This window comes from Lissotriton helveticus, chromosome 11 (assembly GCF_964261635.1).
Source record: "Lissotriton helveticus chromosome 11, aLisHel1.1, whole genome shotgun sequence".
Lineage (NCBI taxonomy): Eukaryota > Metazoa > Chordata > Amphibia > Caudata > Salamandridae > Lissotriton > Lissotriton helveticus.
In genome coordinates, this window is record NC_136072.1 from 547,620,696 (window position 1) to 547,632,094 (window position 11,399).

The 11,399-nt window shown below is 44.4% G+C and overlaps 1 protein-coding gene across 1 annotated transcript in view; it reads left to right on the forward strand.

Annotated features, from left to right (window-relative positions):
- The window catches only part of BIN3 (bridging integrator 3), a 184,431-nt gene extending 176,404 nt beyond the window's left edge, over positions 1-8,027 (forward strand). The window contains exon 9 of the mRNA XM_078666276.1: positions 5,008-8,027. Within this exon, the coding sequence (XP_078522402.1) occupies positions 5,008-5,154 (147 nt within the window). The 3' untranslated portion in view covers positions 5,155-8,027. The remainder of the gene's footprint in view (positions 1-5,007) is intronic.
- Positions 8,028-11,399: the final 3,372 nt, after the last annotated feature.

Consider the following 11,399-nt stretch of genomic DNA (forward strand, 5'->3'; position numbering starts at 1 on the left):
TGGCTCTCTTTGTGTGTGGCTCTCTGTCTGTGTGGCTCTCTGCCTGTGTGGCTCTCTGCCTGTGTGTGTGTGGCTCTCTGTCTGTGTGTGTGTGTGTGTGTGTGCCTCTCTGTCTGTGTGTGTGGCTCTCTGTGTGTGTGTGGCTCTCTGTCTCTGTGTGTGTGTGGCTCTCTGTCTGAGTGTGTGTGTCTCTGTGTGTGTGGCTCTGTGTGGGTAGCTTTTTTTGTAGGTGGCTCTCTATGTGGGTGGCTCTCTGTGTGAGGGTGGCTCTGTGTGTGTGTAAGTGGCTCTGTGTGTGTGGGTGGCTCTGTGTGGGTGGCTCTGTATGGGTGTGTGGGTGGCTTTGTGTGTGTGGGTCTGTGTGTGGGTCCAAATGCAATAGGTCTCGCATTTGCGAGAGATTAAGCTATTGGCAGTGTAAATGACAATGCCATTTATTTATATGTTTTAAAAACAAAAACATAAATAAAAATAATGTCATGAGCAATGCCAATAGCTCTAACTTTAACAATGCCGAGACCATTACATTGTAAATGCTTGTTAATGTTTTCTTTTTTACACCTGTGTGCAAAACGCTGTAATAATGTGCAAAACGTTGTACTGATGCCCCTGATAAGAGTTGGAATTTGTTTAGAGAGCCTGGACAGTGGTATCACATTGGTAGTCCAAGAGCAGCCATCCACTTGGTGTACATCTTCATTAGAACCCACCAGTACTATGACAGCATTTAGTGTCACCTATGCACATCTAGAGAACCTATGTGACATCAGAGTATGAATGGCATAATGGCCAAAGCTCTGAATGTACAGCAGAATTGGACCTTGACCCAAGCCTGTACTGTGACATCAGCACAGGAAAGCTACCAAAGCCCTTGGTGTACATCTGGATTAGAGTGGATTTGGTGGATGGGGACTGTGGCATCGCAGTGCAAATCAGTTTGCAGCCAGAACATTTTGCACATGTGGTTAAAGCACAACCAGAGAGCCGGGGCAGTGTGAATCTGGCTGAAGTTAGCACTTTTGAATGCATCTGAATTCGAGAATGGACTGTCATCATGGTGTGCATTTGAATGCTGCCAAATTCATGTACATCTGGATGAAACCATCTTAGAACCTGGATTGTTACATCTCTGTGAGGAATTGAAAGCAGCTAACCGTCTCTGAGTGCGTCTGGACTAGAATCAACCCAGAGATCAGTCCTGTGCCATCTCTGTGTGAATGTGAGAGCAGCCATCATGTTTTCTGTACATATAGACCAGAACAAGCCTGGAGACCCAGAGTTGTGACAGAATGTGAATCTGAGAGCAGCCGACGCTCTGGTATACATCTAGACCAGAGCACACCCAGAGATCCTGTGCTGTGAAATCACACTGTGAATCTGTTGAGCAGCCAACACTTTTGGTGTGCAGCTGGATGAAAACAGTGCAGCAAAAAGTGTACTGCAAAATAGACTTATTAGTAGGCAACCTAGGTGCACAACTGCTTATACTTTTAGTAGCACACTTGTAGTGGTAGTCACTTTAATCCAGTTCTGCCAAAGAATTGTTTTTGTACATTTATGGTTGTACTTTGTTTAGGCTGTCCTGTTTTACAGTGTTTATTTTTTGTGGGTTTCAGTGGTGCTTTCTCAGTGTTTTACAAAGCTTTTGGAAATCGGTGCTTATCGGTGTTTATTTAGCTGCCTAACCCACAAAATAGGCAAAAACTTTTTTCCCCAGAATTTACAAAACATGTTTCTGGCAGTGATTCTTATAAAGCAATATTTAATTTGAAGAAGTAATGAAGGGTATGGCAGTGTGTCCAGTGACCTTATGTTTGACTGTTTTAGGTATAGAAAGTCTGTGTATTGCATTGTCACTTACATCTATACATCTACCTCCCGCACGCACTCTGTCAGGACTCTATCTGGTTTACATGACTATTAATGGATTAAATAAGTAAGTGAGCTTTATTCAAATGTTTTATTAAAAAACATCCTGGACTCAGATGCAGGTAGCTCACCTACTCTAGTACTCTTTACTGAATATTGTGACATTTATAGAGGGGGGTTGACCCTGCTAACTGCATAGTATCTTGTAAAACCTTTTACATGCCAAGTGTGAGAAAATGAGTTTCTGTTGCAGTACCCCCCCCCCCCACACACACACACTTTTTGCCTGGCTTTGGATGCAACTTGGGCTGTATAGTAATCAATCCCTGTTGTCCAGTGCCAGTGTTCTTTCCCTAAAAACATATCCACAATTGGTACTTCTTCCCCTCTGTAAGTCCCTAATAAGTGGTACCCTAGGTACCTAGGGCCTGGAAACTGAAGAGGATCCCCTGGGACCCTCTCACAAGGACCATGCCACTGTCCCTGCAGCTGGCATGCATGCCCCTGTGAGGTGAAAGAATGACCACGTTGACATAGCACACTGCCTGTGTGCCATGCCAGGTAGCACTTCCTAAGATATAAGTCACCCGTCTAGTTGACCTTATCTCTAAGGCATAGTGCACTATATCATGTGTGTGAGCATATCTGCATGGGCAGATATTCCCCTACAGTATTAGGACCTATTCCTTGATATTAAGTGCCACCAGGGAAGCCATAGAGAGTACATGGGCTAGGAACTTGACAACTCTAGTTCCACAGCACCATGATGGCTTCACTAACCCCAGGAGTTTTAGGTACCAAATATCTTCTTATAATAAATCATCACTGATGCCAGTGTGAGATTTATTAAAACATGTATTCAGAGGGCACCTTGGAGGTGCTCCCTGAAAACCTACCAACCCTTGTGTGGTTTCTGACTGGCTGTAAGCAGCCTGCCACCACCAGACATGTTTCTGGACCCCTGGGTAGAACCCCTTCTCTCTAGGACCAGAAACAATGCACATCCTGGGCAGGGGTGGCAACCCCCCCCCCCCCCCCATTCTCCCAGGATGGCCCAGTGCTCGCTACTGCGGACAATACAAAATGTCCAGACTTCGCCTCCAGGTTCCCACACCCACTATTCAAAGGCAATGCTCTACGGATGAACTGGTCAGGAATATTTGCCTACGCTTTTCCACCCCTCCCTCTTATTCAGTTTGTGGTTCGGAAGCTCAGGCAAACCTATCTCACCCGCGTTCTAGTAGTTCCCACTTGAACTCGCCAGCCATGGTTCAGTACACTGCTCGATCGTTCTGTAGTTACCCACGAGAAGCTTCTTCCCCTCAACCCAGACCTTTTCACTCAGAACTATGGAGAAATCAGGCACCCAAATCCAAAGGAGTTCAACCTTGCAATTTGGCTCCTGAGGTCATAGAATTTGGTTACCTTAATCTCCCACCTCAATGTTTGACCATTCTTAAATAAACTTGTTGGCCTACAGCTAGTGCATGTTACCAGCGAAATGGAAATGATTTGTCTTCTACTATTGCAGTAAACAAATGAATCCATTTCATGCAACTTTACAAAACATTGTTTGTGACATTCTTCATTTGCAGACCTCTGGCCGCACTTGTACTTCAATATGTCTACATTTACCTGCAGTTCCAACCTATCTACTAAACAGGCAACACTTATCTTTGTTCAAGGTACCAGATATTAAGGCATTTATGGTTGGCCTTAGAAGTAGTAATTCCACCTAGAGTTCCACCTGCACCTGCATGGAATCTCGATATTGTACTAACCAGACTTATGGGTCCACCATTTGAACCATTGAATATCTGTCACCTCCAATTCCTATTTTGGAAGGTTGCTTTTTTGGTGGCCATTACCTCACTTAGGCGGGTTAGTGACCTGCAGGCATTATCCTTGGAAGAACCTTTCTTTCAGTTACACAGAGATAGGGTGGTCCTTAGAACCAACCCAAAATTCCTTCCAAAAGTGGTTTAATCTTTTTACCTCTATCAGTCAGTTGAACTACCTGTTTTCTTTTCGCAACTGGATTTAGTTGCAGAAAGGACTCTTCATGTGCTAGATGTCAGAAGAGCTCTAATGTATTACATTGACAGAACTCAAGAGTTCAGTAAGACTAAACAAATCTTTGTTGATTTTTCGCCCCCTCACAAAGGAAAGGCCATATCTAAATCAGGCATTTCTAGCTGGATAATTAAGATTATCAGACATTCAGACATGTTAGGCTAAAACTAAAAGGACATTGCCTACACCCCTATACTCTACTCGTAAGATACAAGCTTCCATGGCTTTCCTGGGCAATATTCCAATAGCTGACATTTGTAATGCAGCTACATGGTCTACACCACACACTTTCCCCAAATATTATTGTGTGGATGTCTTAGCACGACAACACGCCAATGTAGGTGAGGCAGTGCTATGTACTCTTTCGAACAACTGCAACACCCACATGCTTTTCGTGAAGGACTGCTTTGCAGTCTATGCGGAACATGTCAATCAATCAAGCATTTATATAGCGCACTACTCACCCGGAGGGTCTCAAGGCATCTACAGCCACACATGCCTCAAACAGAATATGTTACTTGCCCTGAAAGCAACAGTTTGTGGCATGTAGTGCTTTAGATTCACATGCGCCCACCCTCCTCCACAGACACCTGTGGTCTCTGCAGTTCCTTTACACTATTTTATTTACGTGGACTGTTGCTTACTCTCACTCCATTTTCACCCGCATGTGGGAAAACAGTCCTAACAATGGAGTCGATGCCCATGCTCTCCAAGAGGAGAAGTCACTTTGTCTTGTGACTCGAAAGACTTCTTTGAAGAAAAACAACTTGCTCACATCCGGACCCAACACTGAATGGTGGAAGTATGCAGACCATGTGAATCTACAGCACTACATGTCACAAACAGATGCTTACGGGGTAAGTAACATATTCCTTTTACTCATCAATACATCGATTTTACTCTCAGCATTTAAGACAAGAGCATGAAATAGGGTCCTTGGACAATCGTGTCTTGTGTCCTACCTTCTAAAAGTGTGTTACTTACAGATGCATGAGTAAGATGCTCCTTCATCCACCTTCCCCGGAGTACTTCCAGTCTCATTGACATTTCTCCACTTTTTTTTAGGTCATATACTACACTGAAATGTACAAGATCTTCGGAGACCTGACACAGCAGATTGATGAGCCGGGAATGACAGATGAGGAGAGGGAAAAGGAGAATGAGGCAAAGCTCAGTGAACTGCGATCTCTGTCAATTGTAGCTGAGGACTGACATGTGCCAACAGGATTTTGCTTACCATGAAGGTAGAAGAGCCCGCTGCTTGTCATCAGCACCACACACTACTAAGGACTCCTGCAACTACCTTATTCTTCTTCTTACACCCATCCTTACACTGAAGCTAAGAACATTGGCCTAGCCTCTTCCCATTCTCCCGTGGTAAGGCATAGGTCAATGGCCATCTTCTCCCACCTATCCATTTATTGAAACTGAATAAGTTTGCCTGTATTGTTCTCCAGCCACCCATGCCTTGTCACTGAAGTCAGGCGATGTAATTTATTTTTTCCATCCATCCCCTGAGACTCGGGTCTTGGGGCACCAATTGTTAGATCTGTTGTCATCTTCTCTATTGGTTCATACTCAAGCTGATTTCCATGGTCCATCCTCATTCTCTGTAGCTACGTATATACATGACATCAGGGCCACTTTTGCAATCTTTATTCTCCCCCACCATTTTGTGCTCTGGAAACAAGTTTGTTAGTATGTCTTCAGCTTTCCCAACCACTCACCCACTCCTTTTAACTTCGTTAATTTGCATCTTCTTTCTTCCTGATCCATTTATGTGAGGACATCTTAGGTCATTGGCTAGTTGCTTTTCTTTTGGTGTTTGTGTCTCCCTAGTTGCTCCTCATCTTTGAGGAGTATTGATTTTGAGGTAAGTTCTTTACCCCTCTAATATGGAGGACGTTGGGTGGGCCTTCCAGGGGCTGTTCACTTGTGGTTAAGGTGACACATTTGAGGGATTGCATTTAGTGTTGAAGTTCTCTGCTACATGAGCAGGGTTTGAGATGGTGACACTAGCAGAATGAGGAGATGATTTGAATTGAAAAGTCAGACATGTCTATCCATGTTTTGGAACCTGGATGTTCTATTGGAAAACTTTGATTCCTTCTAGGGATGCAGAACGGGTTTAAGATTTAGAATCCGGAAGGATGTGGTGTTTTGAGAAATTAGATCTTAGTTCTGACCAGTACGGTAAGGTGTTTCCAGAGATGAGGTCCTGTGTTTGAGGTTGAGGCTTTGGCTAACTACATTGCTTCCTGGACTGGGTTATCAGTTTTGAGCTATGGCACTAGAGGTAAAAGCATCTGCATAGTCTGAAGCTTCCAGTGAGATGGTGCTGGTTTTTAGATGGACATTTCGGTAGGAAACGGTATTCCAAGCACTAGGTCCTACTTTGAAGATGAAAACGGATGTATGCTGCTTCCAGGTTTTAGGGCCCTGGCTATGATTTGGAAAATTAAGCAAGCGTGTTTTTGCTTACTGGACTGATGTTTAGTGTGAAGGTTCATGGCAGGATTTCCAAAGGCTAGAGCTCTGACTTGAAGGGTGGAAGTTTGGGCAGGGTATCTGTCCACGTCTTGGGTGCCTTTGTGTGCAGGATCGCATTTGAAGCTTTTTCCTTTAGATCCCCAGCCTCGCCTTTATGTTTAGTTGCTGTATAATGAAGACCTTTCACCCCTGCAATTGGCATCACTGTGCATACTTGCTCCTTGCATCCAACCTTGCTTCCCAGATATCTTTTCTGCTAATTTCTGTAAACGACAGAGACATCTTGTAGCTAAGTGGGGAATTCTGTGAATCCACAGCCGTCCATGTTTGAAAGACGTGCATTAGGCTTCCTGTAGTTTTATCTGCTGTTTTTCAGTGCAGCACTGCTTTCCAATTTGTCTCCTTTTCGACTGTTGGTGTTTCCTTTCTTTTCCTGTTGTTTCCATCCATGCCATTTGCACCCTTATAGCTCCTTCTTAACCACGTGGGAGATGTCCCTTCGTTCTTCCTGTTTGTTCATGGTGCTGCATCATGTGTTCTCAGAGAGTTACTATTTCTTCCTGTGTAGCTCATCTGACCATTCTGTATGTGTTGCAACAATGGTGGTGAGAGCTAAAAGAAATCCTGAGAAACCAAGCTTTCCTATTTTCCACTTGGCAACGAAAGTGGCCTGTTCTCAGTCCATGCCTTATTTTTAGCACATCAGATTTAGGTTGATTCTGTGTTATGCTGTTTCACCTTAAATGGATGGGAATGAAGTTTGCGTGTGGGCAGCAGTACCGCACTAGCGGTGATCATGGTTATGGTTATAATGTGGCAGTGGCAGTCGCAGACCAGAAACATCCAAAATCTGATGGCACTGATGAATTTCACACTGCAGATGGCCAGGTTCTGTGGCTGTTATTCATGGTAGGTGGTCTTGTGCTTGTCATACAGAAGATCAAGATCCATAGTTAAAAAGTATCTGAACGGTTGAAGTCATACTGTTCACACTCAATAGAGGGAGTCTTGCACTGCTGATATTCTTGTATGGAATGGAGTCTCATGCTCCTCTACTTTGTAAATACCTTCAAAGCCCTGAAGTTGATCCTGACCATCCATTTGCTCTGAGCCACCTGGAATCTGACTCAAGTTACCAAAGACGTCCGCTTTAGCATTGCCACTTTGACCTCTGAATTTGGCAGCAGTTCATCAGCATTTCTTCAGCAAGCTACACTGAACTTTTATCTCTCCTTGGTCTCTGCAGCACCAATGCTGGTAGGTTTTAAAAAACGAAAAGTAGACCGCATTGCTTCAGTGTTGTGTGTGGAGCACCGCTACGTAAACCCAAACAAAGCACAGCAGCTCCAGTCACTCACCATCTCTTGTTATACAGTGGTAAAAGTACCCCATCATGCACTGACCAATCCTACCTCAGCTTATTATTATCAACGTGGGCCAGAGAAAACATCTTAGAAGCCTTTGCCATCTCTGTGTGTTTGTTCCTTTATTCGTTTGTGAAGGTTGGGCGGCCATGTGACTGGACCAAAAGGAAATTACTGAAACCACAGAAGGTGCTTTTATCAATAGTGTTTTAATAAAATAATTTAAATGCCTAACGTCTCCATGTGTTCTGTGAAAAAGAGAGGCCTTAAGTTCCATATTAAGATTGTGGGAGGAGAGCAAGGGAGTGTTCCGAGCACTTGAATGTGTGTATGTTAAAGGCGGGTATAGTGCTTTCATATACATGCGTGAAACTAGAGATGGTGGGTGACTATAGTGTTTGCCCACATGGGAATTGAAAAATTGGAAGTTGTGTACAAAACATGCACACACATGTGGAATGCAGTGTACTTGAAAGTTGTGTAGCGTACATGCTGGTATGCTACAGCCATTTTGACGTGTGCACAATAATTGCACACATCTTAGTTCTATAACCCTCCAGCTTTCAAATCATTAACAACAACAAATGTATTTCCTGTGTTAAATGGATTTTCTTAATTAATGCTGAAAAAAAATCTGGCCTAATCAATTTTCTTAATTTTGTATGTATTTAACAGGGTCAGCATCTTCTACATTACCATGTTTTACATTATCCCACTATCTAGTGGTTGGGTCTGGAAATAGCCTAGGTTATTAAAGGTTTTTCTTTTAGTGGTTAACCATAGGCAAAGTCTTTATGGTCAAGTTTCAGCCCAAAAAGTCCCTATGCCTCAACCCATCTTCAGATTTTGTTTTCAGCTTCTTGGTTTGAAGTAAAATGTCCTGCTGTACACCATGAGTCGAGAGTCGATGGAGGAAATCTGGAAAAGACTGTCAGGACCAAGGAAATTCCACAGATATCCCTGAAGAAATGGGTTTTCTTAGGAGGGTTGAAAATGTACTTTTCGAGGTCCTGGTGATATTTAGGTCAAATGTGTGCGTTTACTGTAGGGGGAAATGAAAAAAACTCATTTTTAAAATTTTACCAGCAGTGGAAAATGTTCTCAACAAGTGTCAAATAATCTGTATTCTCTTTCTAAAGGCTGTAAATCTTGTGATCACTTTAAGCCAAAGACTTCAAAGATAAGGGTAAAACAGCAGTGAGTGGACTATGCCATGGCCAACCAAAGCAGCACCATTTAGCTGAATATGGCTGGAAACTAGAGGGGTACAGTGTAGAAAAAAAGACAATTCTATGACTCGGATAGCAAAGACACACTAGTACACATGGAGGTAACCAAAACGCTACCTAAAGAAATTCCTTTGACACTGAAATAGCTAAAGCAAACAGTGCCTCATGAACTGAAGCCTTCAGAAAATGAAAATGTTGGAAGCCCACCATATCGCGATCATGACCCAAGTTGCTGATGACCTTGCTTCACTCAAACTAAAAGAAAGCAAAAGAGCTCCCAGTCTCATTAGTTCTCAAAAGACCTACATGAAGAAAGAAAACAAAGCAACTCTGAGGTTTAAGTGTCAAACCCCATCTTATCTTAACCTCTATGAGATCGAAGTGTAAAACCTACGGAAAACATATTTCAAGGCTTCATTTGTTAAATCTGACATCAACTTGGTAAAACATCGACCCAAGAAACTAATGGTTCGAGGCATATGAGCTGCAGATTACACACTGTGCATAGATGGCCACCTAGTGTTGGGCCCGGATGTTTGCAGTTTGTTTTGTCGTAGAAAAGTCTTTGGAAGTCACGGGATAGGTGACTCCTCCTTTGGATGATACTGCGCATGGGCATCGGCTCCATCCCCAGATAGTTTTTTTCCGCCACTGGCCTCGGATGTGTTTCCAGTTCTCCGTGTTGGAACCGATTTCCTTCGGCACGCAATCCTCACCAACTTACAGGAAATAAGTTTTGAACGCTTTTCTACTCGTCGCTATTCTTCAACATTGAATACTTCGATTCTGATCGTCGTTGACGGCCTTCGGGCCTAGCTAGGCCTCAACTCCAGCTCATGGAAAGGACGCCATTCAAGAGGTGTACTCGATGTCAGTCGAAGTTTCCCCACGCAGACCTTCATGAAGTGTGTAACCTTTGCCTTTCCCCAGAGCACGAGGCCAAAGACTATTCCGCTTGTGCCTCTTCCCGCTCCAAAAAGACGATTCGGGACCGACGAGCTCGAAGAACCATGGCTCAATCTTCGGCTTCCATTCCGGACGACATCTTTGAGGAAGGCGTCAACGTTCCAGAACAACACGACGTCGACAGCGGTTCCCAAGAGGAAGAAGATTCGGAAGGCGAGGAAATCACTCCAGCGCAGCGGGTCGTAAGTAAGACCGTCGACCCCGACCCTTCCTCGACACACCCAAAGAAGGCCCCGGTCTCGCCCTCGGGTGCACACCGACACTCTGCTTCTACTGCCCCACCTTCAGGCCCGGCTAAAAAGCCAATTAAGCCTTCAGGCGACTCGGGCTCGAGTCAGCCTTTGCACGGTGCCGGCGCACATTTACCGGCACCGAAAAAGACAACGATACCGGCTACGCCGACGTCCAAACAATCCGCGCCAAAACCCACCACTACTCCCTCGGCACCGAAACCCAGGTCGGAACCAAGCAAACCAGCTTCGGATTCGAAAAAACCACCGGAACCGAGAAAACCATCAGATCCGAAAAAAACGTCGGATCCAAAAGCAATACCGGAACCGAAAAAATCCTCTGAACCGAAAAAAGCTTTAGCGCCGAAAAAGACTCCTGCTTCCCTGGTAAAGGGCATTGTCAAAAAACTAAAACAAGCCGATTCGGTGTCGAAACCTTCCTCCGCACCAAAAGATCGGACTCCTGCAGAGGATTTACCTTATCCAGACCCTGCTCAAAAGACTCTAGCTAAGGGCCCAATCACTGGACAGTTGATTTTGGCCTAAAAAAAACGACCACTGGACACACCAGCTCCGCATTCAAAGAAGAAGGACATGGCTACCTCTCCCTTAAGACTGCCTTCCGCTTCTCCTCCACCTATGCCCTCACCACATCCTCCCATACCACAGCATTCCCCAGCATCCTCTATAGTACCAGACGATGACAACAGGGTTGATAGCTCTGGTGATATGGGGGGGTAACATACCTGATCCAGCCACTCCTACAGGATCACCTGACCCATGGGATGATTATACCACTCCAGATGTCCCAAATGTCCCTCAGGATGACTTATACCCCTCAAGGCCTTCCCCACCAGAAGACACTATAGGGTTTAACGAGTTAATACACAGGGCTGCACAATATCATGGGGTAGACATACATACAGATCCTGTAGAGGAAGACTTCCTAATGGATATCTTTGATAATACACAAAGGTCCTCATCCATTTTACCAATGCTTAAGGGAGTGATTAAGCACGCTCCTGAAGTCTTCAAGGACCCAGTCAGAACTCGGGTCATTAACCCTCGTATAGAGAAAAAATATAAAGCTACCCCCTCAGACCCAGCATATATTAAAGGTCCATTACCACTAGACTCACTTGTAGTTTCCAATGCACGCAAGAGAGCAAACTCACAAA